We start from the raw sequence: 26283 nt of genomic DNA on the forward strand, positions 1-26283 counted from the left end.
TCTATTTTTGCACGATGCATGATATTTCGTTTATAGCAATGAAATTGACTATTTGTACGGCGAAGTCGTAAATTGATTTTTGGACGAAAATAAGGTTCTGAATTCAACTGGCGAAATATTGTTTCACTCACGTTCTTGATACAATAATTGAAGATTGTGCCAGCAGTTCCGAAATGTGTCACTGCGGGATGATTACTGTACCCCGCGTCCTGGTTTGGAACTCAAAAATCATTATTACATTGCAACCGTTTAAGAAAATATTAGTTCTGATTGGTCTTATAGTCGTATGTATTTGTTTGTGATATAAGTGTGCATCTTTGTGATTGGAGTGATTTTGGAAGAACACATGTTATAACCTACACTGCATTTGAAAAAATTCTTGGGGATTGGCTTGTCCAAGAATCCTGTACTTCCGCGGGACTCCGAGAAAACATCGCATTAGTTTACTACTTGATTTTGGGTACATAGCATAATTGCTGAGCCTAAATCCTTCTCCCCTTTGTCCAGTGGAGGTGCTAGCAGGGGGCTGAGGGGATTAATTCGAATAGGAAGGAAGATTGTGCCAGAAATAATAATAACCTCTTTATTAGTCATAAGATATACATATGACAATTAATTAAGCTTAATTTATGAGATTTTCGAAATCTACTGCACTCTACTTGAATAACTGTGCTATTCATCATAATTATAACACAAGATCAGCAAACCTGGTGCAGGTTTGTCCTATTCACAGATTATCGATAACAGAAAAACATCCATCTTACATGGGCATAAAATTATCCAATGCATTAAATAATTCAAGAATTTTACTTAACATTAATATTTTCAAAAAAAGACTGAGAAACTGTGTTATTGATATTGAGCCATATTCACTGAGCGAATACTTTGTAGCTGCAAAGCGTTTGTAGTTGTATTTTTATGACGTCAATTGTATTTCGGAAAATTGGTGGGACTTTCGTGAAATTTTCTACGCTACAAAAGTTAGTACACTTCTAGCACAACTTTTGCATATGTTCTGATTTAGAAGATCAATTCAGCACAAACATTTCGAAAATCTATAAGTGGTGGGCCAACTTCACACACATCTTCCCGATGGAAAATTGCAAGGAATGGGGACTATGCGTCTGAAATTCTTAGTATTTTCTTCAAGCCTTCCTATTCTTCTTCGATGAATACTTCATCATCTTCATCTAAATTGGTCGAAGTTATAACCAATTCATTCAAGATGTCTCTACTACATTCTTCACTCTCATCATCAGAATCTGCTACTAAAATAGGTGTTGCACCATCATGCAGATTTGATTTACTGATGGATCTCTTGTAAAGTTCCTTTGACACACTTCTTGTGAAGGAAAATCTTTTTGATTTTTGTCTCGTGAGAGGAGGTCTTATAAATATTTCTTTTCCCACATTTATTAATCTGGAAGCATGCTTATCAATTATTGACCAAGCTATATCTATATCGTCATCTTTGGCATGTTCATGGGTAACACAAAATCTAATAACATATTTTCCTTTAACCATAGAAGGAATCATATGCAGCTTTCCTGCAGCATTAATAATAGCCAATAGGTTTTGATTTACTATGTCACTTGCTTTAAGGCGAAAGCAAACTAAGCCCAATTTCACTTCATTCATCGCTTCAAATCTGTTATCTCTGAGAATGAGGCTTTCAAAATTTTTTGCCAACCTGATATGATTCCTCATATATGATTGTAACCCAGAGAGACCATATTTCCTTATTACAAACCAAAGTTTTAAGGCTCTGAATCTTCTACTCAAAGAAATTCCCCAGTGTCTGTAATCTATTGCTTCATCGGCATTAGCATGCTGTAGATAAAGCGGATCTACCACTAATGCATGAGTAAGTCTTTCTCTGGATTTCACCCACAAACATGAACAATCAAAGTTAACTAGTAGCCACTTGTTGGGATTTATGTTGAAAGAGTCTGCATATTCTAATCCATTGAGAAGATATTTCAATTCTGGTAATATAAGTGCATTTCCACCATAGGCACCATCGACATGTAACCATGTACAAGGTGTGTCTTTACATATCGGACCGATTTCTGGTAAATTATCGAATGAACAACAAGAGGTCGTACCAAGTGTCGTTGATACAAAAAATGGTAATAATCCTCTAGCCGCATCTTTTTCCATTGCTTCTTTTAGAGATCCGCCCCTAAGCGCACCTTTTTCGTCTGGATCTAATATCCTCAACTTAACCAAAAGTATTTTAGCAGCCTTTTCAACACAAGAATGTGATTCCCTTGAGCAATATCCTACTAATTTCGGTAAAAAAGCGCTATCCTCAATATCAGGATTCATATTTTTCAGATGCTTGATAGCTTGATTGCGTGCAGCTAACATTGAGACCAAAATACATTCACTTGCTGAGCCTTGAATTACTCCTCCTCCAGTGCTTCCTCTATGTGAAGTTATGAAATGATTTGGTAAGCCCATCGCTCTTGCTAACCAATCAACAACTATCGTTTCTAATTCTGTGCAAGATGGACTGGCAGCCTGTAAAGGAAACAAAAATTTAAATACCTTTTGTATCTTGATACCTAAGTGAGTGAGTCGTGTTTTGTATTAAGTTGAGAGGACCCCCCCATAGTTGAATAAATTAGCTTTAGGCATATTGGATATTGACCTCAATGGTCAGGTTATGTTTCCTGAATTTTCGGAATAAAGATCAAGATGGCAAAAAATGTCACTTGGGCACAGATAATCGTAGGACTAGTTTTCAATATTCACTCCCAGTTGCAGGATAGTCCGTTAAAACGTTATGCTACATTGAAATTTCAATTCTTCATCATTCTCTTCATAAATGACAGTTTTAAATTTTAATGGGGCATTTATACTTAATGGACGTTCCTGCAACTAGACCTAGGTGTGTTGGTTATAAAAAGTGTAACTGTCTGCTGAGAATTTTCAACAATTCTAGGAATGGACTTTTTCGCAGAAAATGAGTTAACACATTTATTCTTGAGATGAGATATTTAAGAGTTTGTGTTTCAATGTAATTGAAAATGTGCCTTAGTACTAGATAGGCACTAATGGTTAAGTCTAAAGGTGTTGAATTTTTAATTCCTATTGAGTTAATGGCAATTATCAATTGAATAATAAACGTTTTCTTGAAACGAATGCAGTTTTCAAAATTGACAACCAAATTCGTTATTAAATTTCAAAAGCCCAAGTCTACTCAACATGCTTCAGCTTGCGAAAGATCACAAAATTCATTTTACATATAAAGGATAAAGTGTGAGTCTTCGACTAGTACAAATATTTTAACCGTAGATTTGTGAGGTCAAAACATTTATCCTATACCATTTCTTCCGAATCACCTCGTTCTAAAAGACACAAGCTGTTGAAAAACCATAAATTCATAAACCATAATTCATTTCGAATGAAATGAATTTCGGAATATGTGTAGTTTCTCATTTATTGAATCTGTTCAGAACACAAGATATCACCCACGTTTTCCAGTTTTCTCATTATGACCATTACGTACCATAAAAATACTAAGAATTAAAAGAACCCAACTCTTGAAACTGAGTTGGACGCTATTTCTAATGAATATTTGAACGTTGAAATATAGCTATTATTACAACTAGGGAAATATGAACAGTATATTTCACGAGGTTGTCAAAGTTACATCCCTTGGGCGGAGCCCGAGGGATGTATAGACAACCGAGGGAAATATAATCATATTTCCCGTAGTGTAATCAATAGTTTTTTTTATTTTTTATTTTTTTTTATTATTTTATTTTTCTGATAGTATAGAAAATATTTAATTTAGCCACATAGCTTAATAGTAACATAGTAGTAAGGATTTCCAATATTCATTATTATTCCGAAATATCTCATATAGTTCAATACGGACAAAAAGCCATGTCGGAGGTCTCAGACAATGAGAGCTCCTACATGGAACCTACGGACACCGAAGAATTCAGCGATGGAGATGCAGAGGAGCTTGTAAGGCTCAAAGAAGAGAATGGGCAGTTGAAGGCTCAAATAAATAAACTGACTGAAACCGTGTCTCAATTGGTCGGGGAGATACGCCTCTTGAGAGAGGAAGTTAACAAGAATAAAGCGCCTCAATCCCCTAGTTTTGCTGAAATTGCAAAACGGATTACGGCACAGAAATCCCCCACATTTGCACAAATTGCAAAGCCGATAGCGGTCGCCAAAAATTCCTCCAAACAGGAAGTAGCTCTAGAACCGGAAAAGAAGAAAAATTTTGCAACTCAAGTTGCTAAAACCCAGAACGCGCCCCCAACTAAACGCGCGCGAAAAGAAAGCTCCTTTTCTGATGAGGAGACTGCCAAGAAGGCAACGGAAGTGCCTAAAAGAGATAAAATTCCACCCATCACGATGATGGGCACCTCAGATTGGGTAGAGATATCTAAAGCTCTCTACACAAAAAGGATAAACTACAACCGTGCAACTACAGTTAAAGACGGTATAAAAATCATCGCGTCAACCGTAGATGATTTTAGAAAAATCACAACATTCTTCGAGCAGCATGGTAAAGAATTTTTTACCTACCAAATGGAGGAGGAGAAGAAGATATATGCCGTTATTAGGCATTTACCAATCGACGCTGATCTTGCGTTGATTAAGGACGACCTGATATTCCAGGGAATATCAGACGGTGAGGTGTCCAGAATGACATCGAACAAGACAAAGAAGCCAATACCTCTCTACCTGGTTAAAACCCAGAAAAAGGAAATCTTCGAAGTGAAGCCACTCTACAACCTCTGTATTGTGGTTGAACATAAAAAGAGGCCTGAAAGTCCAAGCCAGTGCTTTAGGTGCCAAAGGTACGGACATGCACAAAACAAATGCTCCTTCCCGTGGAGATGCGTGAAGTGCTCAGGACGTCATAGCAGCAATGACTGCACACTCACCAGAAAAGGTGAAGAGAGAAATGCCACATGCGTCTTATGTGGAGAAGAGGGCCATCCAGCTAGCTACAAAGGATATAGCGAGTTCAAGTTGGTGACCAGAAAGAAAAATTCCCGAAAATCAGTTGAACAGAAAAAGAAGGTAACAAAATCAACAACTTCTGAACAAAAAATTCAGGAAGTAGCGAAGACCCAACCTACAGAGCAGGAAAAGAAGAGGGAGACTCCAAAACCCGTCCAGAAAAAAGAAGGACAGAAAAAGCTTACAATGAAACAGTCTGTGAACAGTCAACAGGAGAAGAAAAAGATTGATGATATGCCGATGATTTAGATATCTTCACGGAAAATATTTTCAACAAGATATTGTTGAAAATTGAGAGGGAAATGGAGAAAAAAATCCAAGCATTATTTAGTAAACTGAATTAATGGACCTTACGGATATTAGGAAGAAATCCCTCAAGATAATCTCGTGGAACATAAACGGGATCAACACTCGGAAACCCGAGATAGAACAAATAATATCAGAAAGACAACCTGATATTATAGCCCTACAGGAAACAAGAATAAACCGGAACAGAAGACTGAATTTCATGAATTATGAAACATATAGATGTGACAGAATTACAAACACCGGAGGAGGAGTAGCAATATTGGTGAGAACAGATCTGAAACACTACTTTAAAAGTAGATCCGACGAAACACAAGGAAAAACAGAAAAAGTGACGATTGTTGCCGAATTAAATCGGCAAAGAGTCGAAATAACCTCGGCGTATAAGCCACCACAAAACAATCTATTGGAAGAAGAGATAAACAACATGTTGGAAGGATCGAACCCGAAAATCTCCATCGGAGATTTCAACTGTAAATCCCCATAATGGAATAGTATAACAGAGAATAGAAATGGCAAAAAACTCAAGGATTTCGCCGAAAAACAAAATTCCATAGTTATTGGACCAGAGCTACCGACATATCTTGCTTTTGGAAGAGGAACACCAGATGTAATAGATATCGCGATATTGAAAAATATAACTCAAGAATTCTCGATTGAAACTTTGGAAGATGGAACCTCAAACCACAATCCCGTGGAATTGACAATTGGAGAAGAACCAAGAGAAAAACTGGTGGAAATAAGAGAATATACCAATTGGACTAAATACAGCCACTTAATACAATCGTAAATAACAGAAATTCCAACAATAAGCACTCCAGACGATCTGGAATGTGCGGTTGATAAACTGGAAGAGATTATATTGAAAGCTTACGAAAAAAGCATGAGAAGAGTGAAGAGACCAGCACCAAGTCATCCGCATGGCGATACGCCTAATGAAGTAAAAGATCTTATACAAGAAAATCGAAGACTCAGAAGAATATATAGGATGAACAAAAAAGATCTAAATAGAAGGAACCTCAACCGACATAGCCAAGTTCTGAAAAATTCCCTGAAAGATCTTAGAACAAGCAGTTGGAACAAAAGGGTTCAAGAACTGAATACAATCGATCATTCTGCATGGAGAATGCAAAAAAGCCCTACGAGGAGAAAAGACTAAAATTCCACCCCTACACGGAGAAAGGGGAATGGCGTATACCAATACTGATAAGGCAGATGCATTGGCGGACTCGATCGAACGAGAATCGAGAATAAATTACAGGATAGACGACGATAATGAAGATTTGGAAGAACTGGTTGAAGAAAATGATGAAGAAATGGATGAATTAGTGGACTACGACCCAGAGGAAGACAAAAGGAGAATGCGAATTTACCGAAGGAGAGCAAGAGATCAATTAAAGAGAGATCAAAATAACAACAGAAACTTATTGAAAAATTCAATAAAGTGTTAATCCAATAGAGGATAAACACATAAATCCCAGCACGATAGTGTGCGAGAAGAAAACCGACCAGGAGATGAACGGTTTATAGGCAAATGCCCGGAACCAAAATTCAAGAAGCAGTAGGGTTTTTAGTGGGTCTCGAGCTCAGGAGAGTGAGAAACCCCACACTGTTCCCCCTCAGGAGATGAGGGTGGTTCGTCTGTCTTGCAGATTTTCCCCCTGCTACACCAAAAAAAAAAATAGTTTTTTTCTGATTGAAATAATCTGTTATGGGGAAATCATTGTTAACTTGTATATTTTTGTAATAATTAAATTTTTAACGTTGCTATGGGCCATGTTTCTGAAAATCATGGTTGACTGGTTTCATTTTGACGTCTTGTCAGAAATAAAATTATTGAAATAATGTCGAACTACGTCGAATTTCAATCGGCAAAAGCCCGTGAATCTTTGGTTCCTTCCAAATCTCAAGCTGCCTACAGTAGAGAGTACGATTGCTTTCAGGAGTGGAAAAGAAAAAATTTGGTGGACGGTGTGAGCGATAATATTTTGTAAGCATATTTCCAAGATTTGGTATGTTGCTCTGATTCTTGTTATTCTTGATGTATGATTAATTCATTCGATCCCCAGTCGCAGATATATTCACCAAACACGTTATGGCCGAAACTATCGATGTTAAGATCAATGCTACATTTGAAGGAAAAAACTGATGTCAAATTATTCGATGAAGTCGAAGCATTTGTTAAGAACAAACTAAAGGATACGTTCCTAAAAAATCAGCAGTGTTGTCCCGGGAGCAGCTCAAGACATTCTTGAGTGAAGTTCCCAATGACTTTTTTTGATGTATGAGGTAAAAGTTTCATTTTGATTTCCTCTGTTGATTAGATTTTTACATTCACAATTTTGAAGGTTGTTTTAATAATGGAAATTTTGGCGCCTGCAGAACACAAGAGCTGTTGAATATGCTATCTTCAGATATCGAAGATCCTGGGTCGGTAATCATAATTAAAGTCTTAAAAACTAAGAATGATATAAACAGAATATTCACTATAATTGATGATGAAGATCTGGGTGCTGCTCGTTTGGTGCGGGAGTATTCGGCGTTGCGTCCGCAAGGCGTTCTTAGGTTCTTCGTAGCTTATAGAGATAAGAAGTGTACTCTTCAGCCTGTCGGCAAAAATACCTTCGTAAAAATTCCGAGTAATCTCTGAAATCACATTGTTTTATTCAATCAGTTTCTGCATTTTACTTTCTGCAGAGTGTTCGACGGTTTCCAAGTGATCCTGTTGTAGCTTTAATGGTGTAGAACTATCAGCAACACAAACTACTCGATGGAGTTCTGACGAAGCTGCTTTGCTCAAGAAATATTTTCGAAGTCCTTCAATTTCCTGGGACATACGGTTGGACAAATCAACAATTCCTCTACCCCCAAGATGTCGTGGCAGCTCTGTCCGTTCTATTGAGCTTTTGGGGTGATGTTTATTGTGTTTAGTCAGCATCGTCCTTATTTTTCTCTGTAAAGCTGCTAAATCGGTGGTCGTCCAAGAGATAATACCAAATGAATAGCTCAGCGCCGAGCAAGCGTAGGTGTTTATCACTTTTATCAGATTCTTGCTGTTAAGACCAGTTCTCATTATCCTTCTCAATCTTTGGGTGAGCGCCTCCGTTAATTCTTTCTTCATCTGGCTCTGATTGATTTTTCTTGCCTGTTTTATGCCTAAATACTTGTATGTGTCTCTTTCCTTTAATGCTTGAATTTCTGCACCATCCTTTATTTTCAGCGTACCATCTTCTATTTTCCCCTCTCGTTATGTTCAGCAGTCAACATTCTTCTAATCCAAACTTCATTTTGATGTCTTCCGAGAATCCTTCCACCATTTTCACCATCTGTTGCATTTGTTTTTTGGTAGATGCGAAGAGCTTTAAATCGTCCATGTAAAGGAGATGATTTAGTTTCATCAAAGTTCTACTGCCGCTCTTGATGGAAAATCTGTAGTTCGTAGAATTCAATCTATGAGACAAGGGAATCAGGGCCATGCAGAACCACAGAGGGCTCAGCGAATTTCCCTGGAAAATTCCGCGTCTAATTGGAATAGATCCTGTTGTAATGGAGCAATCTGCTGCTTTCATTTGAAGACTAGTACGCCAGGTTGACATGGCGTTTTTCAGGAACTTAACAATATTGGGACCCACCTTGTGAATCTTCAAGATCGTCAAGAGCCATTCGTGAGGTATAGAATCGAATGCTTTTTTGTAGTCTATGTACGCAGCGTAAAGATTCCTCCGCTTGGAGAACGCGTGATTGCAGATAACTGAATCTATTATTAGTTGTTCTTTGCACCCTCGGCTGTCTTTGGTGCATCCTCTCTGTTGCATGGCGATGATGTTATTCCTTTCGCAATGGTTGTGAATTCGGTTTGAAATGCACGATGTGATTAATTTGTACATCGTTGGAAGACATGTGATTGGTCTGTACTTAGATGGGTCTTCTGTATTCCTTTGGTCTTTAGGTAACAGGTATGTTGTACCATGTGTATGGAATTTTGGCATTCCTTCAGGATTTTCAATGACATCATTTTTTGCTGATGTCATGATGTAAAGTAGAAAAAAGAATTACATTTTTTGTTTTTTTAAGTACATACGACACACGTGTTGTCCTCTTTGAAGGCAAACATCGAACTGCATGATCCTCCATTTCGTATGTTCAGTAAAGCTGATGGTATTTCACGCTCATTTTTTCTGACTGTCCCTACCGATGTGAGGTGATGCATATTGAGCAGATGGATCATAAGTGGTAAACCAGTTATCAAAAGTTATATTTCGTTTTTTTCCAAATTCGTTTTGGAAATTGAAGTGAAATACTCTTATTTACCTGTTCAAACGATGTACACGAAAAGTTAAGGTAATAGTGTTCTTCGGTATAGGATACCCCAACCGACTTCACCGAGATCTCTTTCGAAACTGAAAGAACATAAACATACTACTCTAGAAGCGTTGTTTTACTACATATGTATATGAGCTGAAGGTACTGGATGTCGAAGGTCTCTAGTTTTGCGAATTTCAAATTTGCAGCAGTACACAGGAGTAGTGGGGTAACATATACCCCGGAACACGGACGAAGGGTTAAGAATTTCTAACGAACATAAAAATAGTCTTTTGAATGAAGGCACTGGCGCAGCTAGGGAGTGGGCAACTTTCCTCAAATATACCAACAATTCAATTTTTCTTCTAGTACAAACATTGAACGATCATTCGGTGTAAAGCCCCCCCCTCCAAACAAAATCTTGGCTGCGCCACTGAATGAAGGTATATGAATGTACTCTATACTTTAGTCAGCCTTCATATAGGTAGAGAGATTCAATTCTCACTTCTTTGGCTTCCAGAGTAAAGATGTGCCGGCCAAGTGTAACTTGCTTCAGGTGGATTTTGCGAATTACTTGGTGTCTTTTCGCAAGAACTATATCCTCTGCATGCGGATATACTAAAGGGGTATTTTTGCGATATGGGCCTATACGCAAGACGGTCAAACTCAAATATGACTAAATCATTGGTGATCGACTTCACCCCTCACTTATGAGTGATGTAACAAATATTTTTTTCCTAAATAACTGTGGTGATCCATTTGATTTCAAAATGGGGAATATCATTTCAACTAGTTTATACGTAACTTGTAAAAGTTTAGGTGAGAATAACTATCGTAGTTATTGCCAAATCTATAATTGAAGTTGAACAATTGAAAAACTGTTTATTCTCTAGACTACGAAACTTTTTTTGTGTGAGAAAACGAACCATCCGGAATTGTATCCAAGGCACGGGTTAACAATCTTAGGAGGTAACAGTAGACACACAGTTTTTTTCGCGGCAATTAAGGATCTTGTCTATGAGTTACGCTATAAAATATGCGGAAAAACACGATGGATCCACTTCACCCCGCTTGACGGTATATAATAATAATAATAACATACATTTATTTCAACAATTATCACAGATACATATATATGAAATACAGTGATGAAATTGAAACAAGTCAAAACAGATATATTAGTCCTTAATTGACCGACAATAATTATAAAATTCCTCTACCTTATAGGGTTCCATATTGAGTATGAACTTGCGAAACTTCATCTTAAATAAACGCATATTGTTGGTTTGTTGAAGTGATCTCGGAAGAGCATTAAAAAATCGCATACAACTATATTGGCAGCTTTGCTGCGTGAGAGTGAGCGAACATTTGGGGAGGAGGTAAGGCACCATCGTTCTAGTATCGTTCGATGAAGAAAATTGTGAAAATAGATCTGGATGCGTGCGAATAAAACACAAAGACCTGAATACAAACAACCCTGGCAGCGTCAGAATGTTGTTCCTTCTGAAAAATCCTCTACAAGATTCTCTGTAGGGTAGTCGTAAAATGGATCTCAAAGTCATTTTCTGGATGATGAAAATGCGTCGCGCATGTGGGCTGTTACCCCAAAAGATAATACCATATGAGATCAATGTTTCGAAATTTGCATAGTAAAGAACCTTCAACACGTCGATTGTTACCTGACGCTTCAAAACATTTACTACGTATAGCACAGAGCGCAATCGCTTACTCAAATTCTCCACCTGAACATCCCATTTTAGGTTGGCATCAAGATGGATACCCAAGAACTTAGTCGAATTACTCGTGGAAAGGTCAGTGTTACCGACATTGATTGACTCTGGGAAGAAGATGCGTGATCGATCAGTGTGAAAAAAGACTAGGTTGGTCTTGCTCACGTTCAATTGGAGGTGGTTGTAGTTACACCATGATGAAATGGATTCAAACGCATCGTTAGCTTTTTGGATGACTGTAGCTATATCGGGATCAGAGGCAATGACATTAGTATCATCTGCAAAGAGGATAATCCTGAAAAGAAGACAGATCAGACGTGGGTGGCCCCAAAATACTGCCCTGAGGAATGCCTATAGAAATTGGAAGATCGTCAGAGCAGAAAACATCGCCATCTTTCACCATTTCAACTCTCTGTTTGCGATCACTCAAATAGCTCTGGATGAGTTTGAGCTGATTATCACGAATGCCGCATGCCTCCAACTTCGAAAGAAGTCTTTCATGGTTGATGCTGTCGAAGGCCTTCGATAGATCAAGAAACATTCCTAGGGAAATATTGCCGTTTTCAAAAGCAATAAGGATTTCATTGATCGCATCAAATATGGCTGTCTCAGTAGATTTGTGTGGAACGAACCAATGTTGAAATTTACTAAAGATTTCAAACCTAGAAAAGAAGGAGATAAGGCGAATAGATAAAACCTTTTCAAAAATTTTAGAGAAAGATGTCAACAAGCTAATTGGACGGTTATTTTCCAATAGTTCATGGGACCCTTTTTTATGAATTGGTTTCACTATTGCTATCTTCAAAGAATCGGGAAATATGCCCGAAGTGAACGAATTCTTTATTATGAAACTTAGGTGTTCAGCAATTTCATGAATACACTTTTTCAGGATCTTCATAGGAATTTCATCATAACCGTGAGATAACGATTTATTCAGTTTTGAGACAATATTCAATAATTCTGATGTAGTAAGTTCAAACATGTAGAATGACCTTGGGCATCTAGTCAAGTCCTGAGAAGTACCATCATTGATTGGCGTGAAGGATATGTTTCCAGCGTTAACAAAATAGTTGTTAAAATTGTTGGTTAAAGTTATAGGATCACCAGAAGGAAACCTCGATACCTTAGTGCCTTCGCTCCCCTTGAGTTCTCTTATCAAAGACCAAGTAGTCTTAGATTTATTAGTAGAGGTAGAAAATTAAGTTACCATAATACTCTTGTTTGAGTACAGTTATCAGTCTGTCATATTCTTTTTTTTTTGATCTATAGAGTAACAAGTATTGTGAATTCTTTCGAGATATTGTATACAAGATGTCCAACTCATTTCTGACCTTCAAAAGCCGCGAATCATTCCATAGGTTACAAACCGTTTTCCGATATCTATTAACAACTTTAGGGAAAGAATTCTTGAACAGTATTTCGAATTGTTGAAAAAAATAATTCCACATGTCATTAATTTTATCCCTTTGAAATGAGTACAGTGTGGACCAATCCACTTTAGAAAGTACAGCATTGAACTTCATAATATTACAATGGCTGAAATTACGGTGTTTCATGACCTTTTTTGGACAGTTAGAATCATGTACACTAAAACTAAATGAAATAGCCCGGTGGTCAGAGAGATGCGGTTGAAAAACTTTCCCCCTGCCATCTACAATATTAGTAAAAACATTATCCAAACAGGATGAAGAATAATGAGTCACTCGAGTAGGTTGATGAAATATGACCTCAGCTCCAAATGCTCCTAAAATATTTAACAAATTTTCACAGACATCAATTTGTGGCTTCAGAAGATTAATATTAAAATCACCAATTATTATATATTTGTTTTTCTTTTCCCTGGTGAGAATATCAAGCAGGGTAGTCAATCTCTCAAAGAAAATGTCCATATCACTGAGGGTGGGATGATTGGACCTACATATATACACAAATGATATTCAATTTGACATTGTTATCAATAGGATATTGGATTGCACAGCATTCAAATGCATATTGGACACTTAAGTTATTAATGTCTGTTCTAATAATACAATTTTCAATATTTTTCCTAACATAGAGCACGCAACCCCCATGCCCCTTAATTGGACGGCAGAAACTTGTAATCTGATGAAAATCAAAAATGGAGTAAAAAGATAGTTGTTCAGAACTCTGCCAGTGTTCAGTGGAAGCCAGGAAGTCAAAATCCCTAGTTGCAGCCAGTTGTTGTAGACCGTTGAATGAAGTTGAGATACTTTGCAGGTTTATATGAAGTGTACTAACTATTTTACTGCTGTCCTTACGTTCAAATTTTCCTCCTTTGGGGCACCATCCACCTGGGGAGGTTCTTTCCTGAATAAAAAATATCGTGTAACAAGAGCGCCATCCGGCCATATATCTCTACACCACGCTTTCTCGAAATTTTCCTGATGAATAGAAACCTTGATTGATGAGTATATGTGTGGGTGTTTAGATTGCAACAATTCACACTGCACCTCTGGAAAAGTTGACACCAATAATCTCTGCAGATCTTCTGGTTTAGTACTGGGGTGAAGTCTTGACACATGAAGATGTGTGTATTTAGGGACAGTTTTGACCTCCGAGGTCGTTCCACCAGTACCCATAACGAATTTTCTATTTCTTGGTTTGTTTCTTTTTTTTACAATTCGCCATTCGGAGTTGGAATTGTTCACTGTTTGAAAATTGAAGTCAGAATTTCCACCCGTAGTATTATGCGGAATAACATCCATTGATTTCAACTTTTGGGCATGCAAAGCTGATTTTTCTTCCATGGAAGTCTTGTTGTTTACTAACACTAAATCGTGGTTAGGAATGATATTCTGTTCAGATTGATTGTTGACAGGTGCATTCCGTGCATATTTCTTCGGAACTTCCGGAGGTAGTTCAACTACATCGTGATTAGACCGGGCGGTCGATGATGAATCGGAACTGTTTACATTCCGATTAGATGTTACGCTTTTTACTTTGTTATGCTGATTGTCAAATAAGGAATTATTTCTTGAGGATTCGATAATAGATTTTTGAAGACTCACAGTGTAGTCGAGATCAGTAGAAGGGCTTTTTCTCGATTTAAACATTCTATCTCCTTTTTAAGTAGAACATCACTGGCATTATTTTCAGTTTTTTTAACTGTCATATCGCACCATTGCGTAGGTAGTTTCTCGATACAAGAATTGCAAAACCACTTCAAATTGGGACTTTCAAGAAGAATCTTAATCCACGTATCTTTGAGTGATGCACAAGTCGTATGGAATTTTAATTCGCAAATATTACACTTAACGGTTTTCGTATTAACAATGAAGTTGTCGGAGCAGTACCGGCACGCGTCCATTCTGCTCGACAGCGGTTGTACAGTATGTACAGTATTGTATAGTGTCTAATGCGCATGTATGCAAATTTTTGTGTACCTGTTGTGGAATAGCAATCTCTTGCGTCTTTCAGATGCAGTAGGATGTCTATTGGAAGCCTAACTTTGCGATTTATGAATCACTGGCACCCAACAAATAAATTCTGATATCTTTTACTGAAAAAGGCTCTTTGAGAGCAAAGACCATTTTTTTCTGGGATGTGGGGTAGTGTAGCGTTCTACACGCGAAATACTGGACCTGGTCGAAAGACCCTCCCAGTCACAAGCAAGATTTGGCTATGATTAATTTACTACTGAAGGCATTTTTAACGACGAGGGTGATCCTCCACCAAGATCAACACAAGGTTTTTGACGCAGAGGTGATATTCCTCCCAGTGCAATTGAAGGACAAGTTATGTACCTATAATTATTTATTTTTTTCTTCATTCATCATCAAGTCAGATATCATTTCAAAATGGAAAGAGGATAAAGAAATTTTGATATCAATGGAAAACAAGCACTTCAGTAGGTATTAAAAGCTTGTTCTGTAAACAAATTTGTCATCACTACACTACTCACGAGGAGACAGGGTTTTTTTACTGAGGTTTTTTTCCTAAGCTCTTGTATCATACTTCAAATTGTATGGTACCCCGTTACACTAACCTTTGCTAAAACTCATACATATGCTATATTGTTTGATATGTATTGCTTACATTCACAAGAATATATATAGTCCATTCAAGAATGATTGACATCCCAGTAGGTCTTGAAAATCCAGACGCAGCTTAATATCTGATCACAAAATATCTTCAATAATTTCTTTAATTTCACCCACAACACAGGAATATGTTAATATAACCTAGACAAGTATTTGAAAAGAAGGAATATTTGAATTCAGAGCACATTAATCGGCATTCAAAATTGAATCAATTATGTTTTCAATTTATACGATTAAATTAAGGACATAAATAGCAGTAAAATTCAAATTATATATATATATATATATATATATATATATATATATATATATATATATATATATATATATATAGTTATGAATAACGTATCCAAATGTCTATTTTTAAAAAGAACTTATTTCTTTTTAGGGTTGCCAATTATAATTAAAGGACAACTCGATAGAAAGGATATCGTTTTTATTTGTACAAGGAACAAGCAAGTGAATCTATCTAACGCTAGACATCAACTGACTATTTATTATTCGAATTATGGAAACGGAAAAGAGTCACAATCGGTGGTCACGCCTTGTGTCGTCTTCCAGGAATCCTGGGTTTCGGGTTTCGATGCAATTCCGTACTTCTTGTGGGAAACGGTCTCGTAACACTTCCCCCCTTAGACTGGAACGTCCTCGTTATCAGTACCAAGGCCTTGAACGTTGCTCATCTCTAGGTGGATGATTTTCCTGGGACTGAACAGGAGCTCTTGAATTCTAGTTTTGTTTAACAAGATAGCAATTATTCCTAGAACTATGAGACAAAGTAATATTCCACTTAGGGCATAATGTGTCATGTGAATGACCGGATGCAGATACATGGGTTCATCTCGGAGTTTCTCAGCTTCTTGAATAATGGAGGTTGGCTCTCTCAAATGTTTTAAATGGAATTCGATTTTGTGGTTGAATTTCAATGTAATTTTTGAAATGTTTCTGAATGTGATATTGTAAATTGGTACTGTGTTGTCGAATATAGAATTTTCAATTATGATTTTGCAGTCGGAACTGAGCAAATTGGCTCCTTGAATGGATTTCTTCGTTATGATTCCATGACAATCTTCTATTACTTCTTGGGTTTTCTTGAAGATGGTCAACAATTGTTTGTTTTTCAGTACGTGGGTAATCGTGAAGTTGTTTATTGACAAGGAAGTTTGGCAAAGTTGAGGCTTTGTCAGGGTACAGGCTTCTTTTGTTGGCGCTTGAAGACAGAGTACTAAGGAGTTGCTTATTGATCGGCAGGCTTCGTCGGTCCAATATTCCTCATTTTTGATCTTAATCAAATACTTCTTTGGTGGTATTATCGCAATATCTTGATGATTGGGTACTGGGTACACTTGGGAGTAATTTGCAATGAATTGCTTAAGAATAGGGATTTTTAATAGGAATGTTGAGGATTTGTCTGTTCCTATGACAGATATTTTTGAAAATTCTAATAATTTGTAAAGATGAGCATTATTAATTGATGAAAGCTCTTGTGGTTTATAAATTTTCTCAAGATATTGTTCAATAGAATGGAGTTCTTCAACTTTGAAGAGTTCAAGGTTCGGTATTTCAAATATTGCAAAACTTATTGTTCTTTCTATCATAAGTAGATAGTTGAGTAATATTTTCGATTGAAATATAAGATTTTGTGTCCTAATCGTGAATTCTTCATTAGATTTTATTTTGTCAAATAATGACTGAGTCTTCAAAATATTTTCATTTAACAAAGCCACATCTTCTGAATATCTTTTAGACAAGTGATTGGCAAATGATGTTAATTTATCAATTCTTTCAATTTCATTATTTGTATTTTGATGAAGTCGTTCTAAATTTTCATTTATGGTATTCAAGTCATCATCGTCTAAATTTCCAGTGATAAATTTTATACCTTTTCCAATGAAATTCACCAAACCTCTCTTAACTTTATTCAAAATTTGTTCAACTTGATTGAGATTTGTTTGAAATTCAAGACATATTTCATGAGTGGATGTACTTAAAGTATCATGTTCATGTAATTTATAAAAACTGTTTCTTAGCTGTTTGTAACTGTTTCTCAAATAAGAGATGTCAATCAAGAAAAGAAATTTGTGATAGTGATCTAAAATTTTTGCATTACGCAAGTTTTCTTCGAAGTATCCGTTATTGATTATTTTGGTGACCTGAAGGGCCTGGTTGGTTTGGGTCTGCATCAGCATTATTGGAATTCTGAAAAGAGAAAACGTTTTTCCTTAATTTCTTGACTTTATTAATATTTGCGGTAGTTTCTCGAGATTTTTCGGTTAAACCGCTGATTTTATTTTGTTGCTGTTGTTCAACAATGATTTTTTCGAAAGGAGGATCAGTTTTTCTAGGTCTTCCTCTTTCTACAAAAACTTCTTTTTGTTTCAAGTTTGGAGGGTCATTTCGGTTTTCATTTAATTTATCTAATTTCTTTTGAGATTTTTCCTTATTTTTCTCGTAAACTTGATCGAAAAATGGTAAAATTTCTTGTTTTCTTTTTTCGTTGTATTGTTCGTAAACCGTCATATTGAGGTCGAATTCAGGCAGTTTGTCATAAGGACCATAAAGTAAATAGAATGGTGAGTAGCCGGTGGCTGAATGAATTGATTGATTATAAATAAGTGTAGCTGAGATCATTAAATTTGAAGGGTTTTCGTGAGGGTTCTTCAGTTTTAAAATTCTTAATTTTTCCAAGATTGTAGAGTGAAATCTCTCAATTGGGGAATTAGAACTTGGATTATTTACTGTTGTGAAATGTAAATCAATTTTATTCAATTTGCAAAATTCTATGAAGGTTTTATTATGGAATTCTTTTCCTTCATCACATACGATTTTCTGAGGTATGTTATGATGTGAAAAGTAGTGACGTAGTTTATTCAGAATAGTAAGGGCAGTGCCATCCTTTACTACGTAAGATTGGGCATATTTAGAAAATAAGTCAATAATCGTTAAAAATTTTGAGTTTTGGAATGAGAATGTGTCTATGTGTATAACTTCAAAAGGTCGTTTTGCCAGAAGTGGTCCTGAAAATTTTAGTTTATAAGGTTGTCTCTCGTATTTTGAACGAAGACAGAGCTCACATTTATTTATGAACGAGGTAATTTTATTTTTCATTTTAGGCCAATAATACTTCTTAGAGAGTTGGTTAAAAGTTTCTGATATTCCGTTATGATTTTTGTCATGATATTCTGAGATTATTTCGTTTTGATTTTCTTCTCGTTCTACATCTAATAAATACAGATTACTTATGTAGAGTTTAACTGAGTAGTTGAAAGATTCTTCACAAAATCGAATAAAAGGAAGTCGTAAATTTTTGTCTCTGAAAAAAATTCCGTAGGTTTCAGTGGGTCTGAAAACTTCTTTGAAAAGTGTAGTCAAATCATTTTCTATACAATTCAGTTTGATAGTAACATTATACGTATTTTTTCCAAAAGGTTTCGTGTATTTTAAATTATACTGTTCTCCGATATTAAGAATTATTCTATTTGGGTAAATATTGACTGGGGAATCTGTAATGGGTATTGCTTTCCCGTTGTCGTCTTGGGTTGAATGAATAGTATTACCGGAATCGTTATCTTCGTTTCGATTTTCGGAATTGTTGAGGATATTTTGATTATTTTCTGAATTTAAAATGTTTTCTACTTCTTCATCTGCTAGAACAGGTATTTCGTTTACATTCGCTAATACTGAAGAGATTTCGACGTTCAAATCGTCATCGGAAAGTAAAGAAAGATTATCGTTTTCCCGATTATTGATTTCAACTCTTGAAAGTGCGTCTGCTACTTTGTTTTCTTTGCCTTTCGTATGCACGATATCGAAATCGAATTCTTCTAATTTTAGTTTCCATCGAATAAGTCTTGAATTTGGTTCTTTTATTTTATAGAGCCAGACAAGTGGGTTATGATCCGTTTCTACAGTAAAATGTTGACCGAAAAGATAGGGCCGGAAATGTTTTGTGGAATCCAATATTGCTAATAATTCTTTCTCGATTGTCGAATAATTTCTTTCGGCTGAATTCAATGTTCTAGAGTAATATGCTACTGGGCGATTAGACTGGGATAAAACACTTCCTAAAGCAACGTTTGATGCGTCTGTTGTCAATTTGAAAGGTTTCTCGAAATCTGGATAAGTTAGAATTGGGGCATTTGTTAATAGTTCCTTACACAACTGAAATGATGATACATAATCTGGATCTTCAGGTTTTACCTTTGCGCCTTTTTTCAAGCACTTTGTCATTGGTGAAACGATATGAGCAAAATTTTTGATGAATCGGCGATAGTAACCTATCAATCCTAAGAATGATTTTATTTCTTTCGTATTCCGAGGTATTGGGTAGTTTTCGATCGCTTTCAGTTTGGAAGGATTCGGTGCTATTCCGTCGGGAGTTATTACATGTCCCAAAAATTCAACATTTTTACTTAAAAATTCGCATTTATTTAGTTCGATTTTGAGATTGAATTCTTTTAGTCTTTGGAAAATTAATTTTAAATGATAGATGTGTTCTTGTAAAGATTTGGAAAATATTACAATATCGTCCATGTACACAAAACAAAATATGTGGAGATACTTTTTGAATACATCATCCATGACTCTTTGAAAAGTACTTGGTCCGTTTTTCAAGCCGTAGGGCATACGAACGTATTCATAGTGTCCGTTGTTTACTGTGAAGGCCGTTTTTTCTATGGAATCTGGTTCCATTTCAATTTGGTGGAATGCTTTGGCCATGTCCAATGTTGAAAAATAACAACTTTTTCCTAAATTGTCTAAGATCTCTTCAATTCGGGGTAGGGGATACTTGTCTTCTACCGTTTTTTCATTCAAACGACGATAGTCGATTACCATTCGATATTTTTTTTCGCCGGATGCGTCTGTTTTCTTATTGACGATCCATACGGGGGCACTATAGGGTGAAATTGATGGTCGTATAATTTTATCATCGAGCAATTTTTGTATCTGTTCTTGGATAATTCCCTTCATACTATGAGGGTGTCTGAAGGACTTCACGTAAACTGGTTCTTCATCTTTTGTTCTGATTTTGTGTTTGACTGTGTTACTGAATGAAAGATCACAATTTTCATTATAAAAAATATTTCTGAATTTACTGCAAAGTTTTAGAATTTCTCTCTTTTCTTCCGAATTCATGTGTTCAGTTTTAATATGTCTGGAAAATTTAAAATTTCGATTTTCCGCGGGTGGTTCTGATATTTCCGCTTCGAATAAAGATTGAACAGGTATTCTTTCTGAGAAATTTATTTCGGTACTTTTTATTGGTTGAGGGATTGGTATACAACATAATCCGTCTTTCGCGTGGGCAATACATTCTGGGGTTGAAAATTCTTTGAAGTTCAGCTCTGGTATAATAACATCGCCATTTTCGATAGAAACTGGTATTTTGACATGATTTTTCGCAGTGAATTTTCTAGGTTTAATTTTGGAATTGGAATATTCGAGATTGAAAGGGATTTTTAAGCCGTTAATTTCTAAAGTGTGTGTTTGATAATCGATTTTTGCTCCTAGTCTTTGTAAATCGGAAGTTCCTAATAATGCGTCGAATTTTTTATGCCAATCAACTACATGTAAATGAATATTTTCATAGATCCCTAATTCGTATAAAATGGGGATATGTAAATTGTCATCTGATTCAATAGTATTTCCTAAGCCAGAAACACTGAATGGTTCTTTGAAAAGGAAATTGAAAAATTTTTCATAAGCTGGTTTTTTATTAATTACTGAATTTGTTGCACCTGAATCAATAAGAATTCTTAAATTTACTTCTGGGAGGTAAATATAGGGCAATTTTGACTTAATCTTAACACAATTCAAGTCTAAGTATTGTTTGTTTCTAGGGCACATGACTGAAAATTTTCATCTTCATAATTTTCTTCAAACTCTTCTTGAGGGTTAACGAATTCATTTTCCGCATTTTCCGGGAAATATTCTGTCATATTTTCGTCTGAATTACAATTCTCCGATTGAACATTAAATAGTTCTTCTGAGATGAAATTGGGTTTTTGTTGAATTCCCGTTCTTCTGGTGGAGATAGACATGGGTGTTACCGGTTGTTTGAAAGTATTTCTTGTGCTAATAGACATGGGCGTAGGCTTTGGTTGAATCTTATGAAAACTTGATCTTGGTTTTGTCCCGAAAACTTGTCGATTTGTTGGAAATTTTGGATTATTAGTGATCGGTTGATTAATGGGGTATAGAAAACCTTTTTCATTAGGAATTCGTGCAGGAGTATTATTATAATTTTGCTGACTGAAAGTAGGGGTATTATTATAGTTTTGCTGACTGAAAGTAGGTTTTTGAGTAACAAATAAATTCTCTCTATTTGAACTACTATTTTGTTGTCGATAAATTGGTTTTTTATCATTATCTTGAGTTTTTCTTAAGAATTCACAATATTCCCACTCTTGCTTTCTATTATCGTAAAATTTGCATCTGTTTATACATTCTTCGAGAGTTTTAGATTCGAAATTGCTTAAATATGACCGATATGGTTCTAAGAGTCCAATTTGGAAAGTTTTGAGGGCTAATTTTTCTACATCTTGTTTTTTGTAGAGCAAGTAATTTGGATCTTGTGTATTGAGTGTTAGGTATTGTAAAAGGTCATTCAAGTTCTTTGAAATTCTACTGTAAAAGTCGAAATAATTTTCGTTCTTTTTCTGAACGGATTGTGTCAAGGCAGAAATCAATAGGTCTTCATTTCGTTGATCTCCGTATCTTTGCAATAATGATCGTCTGATAGTGATCCAATCCGTAGCATTTTGAAAAGAAATGAAATCTCTCGCTTCTCCTTTAATTTTTGATCTTATTGTGAAATTCAAGGCGTAAGTAAGGTCTGGAGTTAACCTTCCTTGGAGATGTATAAAAAGGTTGTCTATTTCATTGATAAATATTGATAAATTTTGACCTGGAGAAAATTCAGGTATTGAGTTCAAGAGTAATTGTATATCTTGTCTTGACATTGCGTCAACTACAGGTGGGTTAGAAGAAGTTTGGTTATTCATTTCGAGGTTTTCAAAATTTCTTCTTGAAGGATATGGTTGGAATCTTCTGTTTCTAATTGATTGATTGTTCGAAAAATTTGTTTCTAATTCTGATTGGTTATTCAAAAAGTTTGTTCCTAATTCTAATAATTCTGAATCTTCAGCGATAACTTCTAGTACGCTTGAAGAATCGGTATCTGTCATTTGAACTTTGGGATTCTGGGTTTAAGGAAAGAGGTTGATGGACTTACATCACCAAGATATGCATCCTAGGGTGTGTAGTTCCTTCTTCTTAATCGAAGTGGATCGAGTTGATGGTCTTCCTTCTGGATGAAGTGGGTAGAATTGATTCTCTGCTGGTTCGATGTAGTTTCTTGGTGATACCGCACAAAGACTTGATAGTCACCGGGAGTTCCTCGAACACTCTTCGAACAGCCTGGCCGGACGAGTCCGTATTCACTTATGGAAACTGATTTTAGTTTTTTTCTTTTCACTAAAACCCCGTTGCGATATCCTGTTCGCAGCGCCAGTTATGAATAACGTATCCAAATGTCTATTTTTAAAAAGAACTTATTTCTTTTTAGGGTTGCCAATTATAATTAAAGGACAACTCGATAGAAAGGATATCGTTTTTATTTGTACAAGGAACAAGCAAGTGAATCTATCTAACGCTAGACATCAACTGACTATTTATTATTCGAATTATGGAAACGGAAAAGAGTCACAATCGGTGGTCACGCCTTGTGTCGTCTTCCAGGAATCCTGGGTTTCGGGTTTCGATGCAATTCCGTACTTCTTGTGGGAAACGGTCTCGTAACAATATATATATATATATATATATATATATATATATATATATATATATATATATATATATATATATATATATATATATATATATATATATATATATATATATATATATATATATATGTGTTAGAGCACCTCCACGTGCTAGATAACCGACCGCCATCTTACTTTGTGAATAAAAAGTATCAACCACGTGTTCTATTAATCTAACATATATATATATATATATATATATATATATATGACTAACGTCGAGTTCCGTGACATTTCCTATCAGCTAACGGCTAGTTCCAAGACAATTGTATAGTTCCGGGACGGTCTTGGAATTGACATTATGTCTAATGTTGACTTCCAGGACTCAAATATCAGTTCCAAGACAGTCTTGGAATTGATATTATGACTAATGTTGCCTTCTAGGACCCTAATTAGGGTAATATACTGCTTACTTCCAGGACGGTCTTGGCATTGTAGTTTTCAAATATAGAAATATGTATTTCTCACGTTTAATTGATCCCAATTGCGTTTTTTCAAATTCCACTATATATCATTCGAAATCCTGCAAATCAGAAATAATGATCACCTGCGAAAAAGATTGAATACGTTTTCAATATCTCATTTTCGTTTTATAGAATATTGTGCTATATTCTCTTCTCAGTATTATAACCAGAAATATTGCAGAAGCATTTCCATTTACACAAGGAATGAAAATGGTTTTCTCATATATGTAAAAGCACCAGAGATGAAATTTTGCCAGCAAACTTTGTCGATTGTAATATGAAAGCTTGGTGCATGGCAATTTTGCGAATGTTGATAATCACGAGCCATGAGGCAAATGATTTGGAAAAAAAAGTCATGGGCGAATTTGCCGAACAACAAAATCCTTGAATATTAAGCCTGAATTTTTATGTCGATTAGTATTCGACATGACTATTTCACGAGAAAATTTGTTGAAAAGTAATATAGTCATCATAGTGGCCTATTTTTCGAATGAATGGAGGACAAATACGTCAAAGGACTCCATCTTCAATTTACTGATATATGCTAAATATTAATTTCCTAAGCTATCGTGAATTCGAGAAATGTCAAAAATTTTATTATACAGGGTGATTTATTGGGAAATTCGTATACACTCATGGTATTTATGGGTCTACCATTCTTTGTAACCATGATACAAACTGGTTAACTAATTTTCTCAATTTTTTGAATTAATTTCAACTTATCAACCACCACATACATTTCGTGATATTTGATTCGTATGTTCAATGTCAGGAGTGCTATCGATTACCATAATAAAAAAATTTCTCATTTCAGGTCCGCCTCGAAAAAATTTAATGTATATGAATATTTTGAAATCTTGTTCACAAAATTGGAAAGACTAGACAAAAATAAGTGAGATTAAATGTATACCTGTAAGCTTGATTCAAACCTAGATGTTTCGAAATTATTGACAGATAATTTGCAGTAGCTTCAGGAGAGTTAATGTTGGTTATCTTCTTTAGATAAAAGTTGAATACCTTACATCAGTTGTAGATTTCAAAAAAATCAACATGCAGTAGTTGGGAATCTCTCGAAGGACTTAACGGATAATTACAAGAATGTTAAATTCTTCAACAAAAATCATCTTGCATCAATAGAAGTCGAAAGAATTGAAGGAAGTTTCAAGGCAAGAGGAACAGATGTACCACGATGAGATTCATCGAAAATCCTGTAAGGTGGTAACTTTTCGCATTCGTTCACCATAAAATAAAATTCTCAAATGCCACCACTTTTTTGGGTCTCCCAATAGAAGAAAATTATTTGTCATTCTTTTCACTCACAATATTTCTGATTGTGAAAACAATCAGCTGAAATATAAGTCGTTGAGATTCAGATGAATCATTATATAAATTCGCTTACATTGAATATGTTTGCTACGGTCAGATATATTGTAGATAGAGGGTGTAGGGGTACCTACTATTTAAATGAGCCGACCTGAATTCTAAATAGCACTTCCTGAAACCCTGTCTTCCCTCTTTTTCAATCACTTTCGTCATTTTTGTAATGTTAATGAATATTAGTTGTGGCCACGGCGTTATGACATTAACGACATTTCATGAGTGCCAACCTTACTCCGTTCTAGTTACAAAAACTTGAGAAAATTATTTTATGTCCAACCGAGTGCTAAAATAAAAGTGAATGGAGTATACTACATACACATTCCTGTTATTTACAAACTATCAAAACGCATTTCCAGTGGAATGTAAAAGAACTGTGGTATTTCTATTATAGATTCATCCCCTCATTCTTAATATTTGAAAGAGGAAATATTCATACTGAATGCAATTATACGGTATTATATACATGAATTTGATTTTTATACGAAAGAAATTCAAAGCAAGGGCAGACCTGTACTAAAGCGACTGATACTTGATCTTGATGATATGTCCATTGAGTTTCGAGAAAAAATATGAAATAGGTAAATTTTAATTTCTCAACTTGCGAACTTTCGATGAAAATTCTAAAGTTATAACGTCTTCGGGGCTAGGAGTTGTGACGTCATCGATGTTTTTCTGAATACCGAAATGTCATAAGTAATACCAAAGAGAAAGTTTCTCCACTCCCTAAAGCTCTTTTTGTCCTCTATTCATTATATAAACATTCGGAAATTTCACTGCATAGGCGTCAATGACGGACGGACCTGGTGAATGTGTATATATTTATATACAGGGCGAGTCTTTGCTTTGTAAAAATATTTCACAGTAAATTATTGAGGTCGAAAGAAAAAAAATTTTCATGTACAATATTTTTTACGATTTAGCCCTGATAAAAAGATATAGGTAGATTTTAAAAGAATTGCATGCGATCAAAGTAGCCAATTTTTCGAATTTCACCTATAGTTTTTATTTATGAACGACAACATACTCGAAAACATAATAACATTTAATTATGTTTTTCAACAACCTCTATCTTTTAAACCGAGCCGATTTGGAAAAAATGGTAAAGGAAAAAAGTGTTTCCTTTGACCTCAAGAATCTACTGTAAAATATTTGTACGAGTCAAAGACTCACTCTGTATATGCTTAAATTTTTTTTTATTGAAAACAGAAAAATAATACAAGTT

General features: G+C 35.4%; 1 protein-coding gene across 2 annotated transcripts in view; it reads right to left on the reverse strand.

Annotated features, from left to right (window-relative positions):
- Positions 1 to 569: 569 nt before the first annotated feature.
- Positions 570 to 26283, reverse strand: part of LOC123313105 (tyrosine decarboxylase-like) — a 192797-nt gene continuing 167083 nt past the window's right edge. For both annotated transcript variants that reach the window (XM_044897833.1, XM_044897832.1), the window contains one exon: positions 570 to 2523. In XM_044897833.1, the coding sequence (XP_044753768.1) occupies positions 1156 to 2523 (1368 nt within the window). In that variant the 3' untranslated portion in view covers positions 570 to 1155. The remainder of the gene's footprint in view (positions 2524 to 26283) is intronic.

The sequence above is a fragment of the Coccinella septempunctata genome, chromosome 5 (assembly GCF_907165205.1).
Source record: "Coccinella septempunctata chromosome 5, icCocSept1.1, whole genome shotgun sequence".
In the NCBI taxonomy this organism is placed as follows: domain Eukaryota; kingdom Metazoa; phylum Arthropoda; class Insecta; order Coleoptera; family Coccinellidae; genus Coccinella; species Coccinella septempunctata.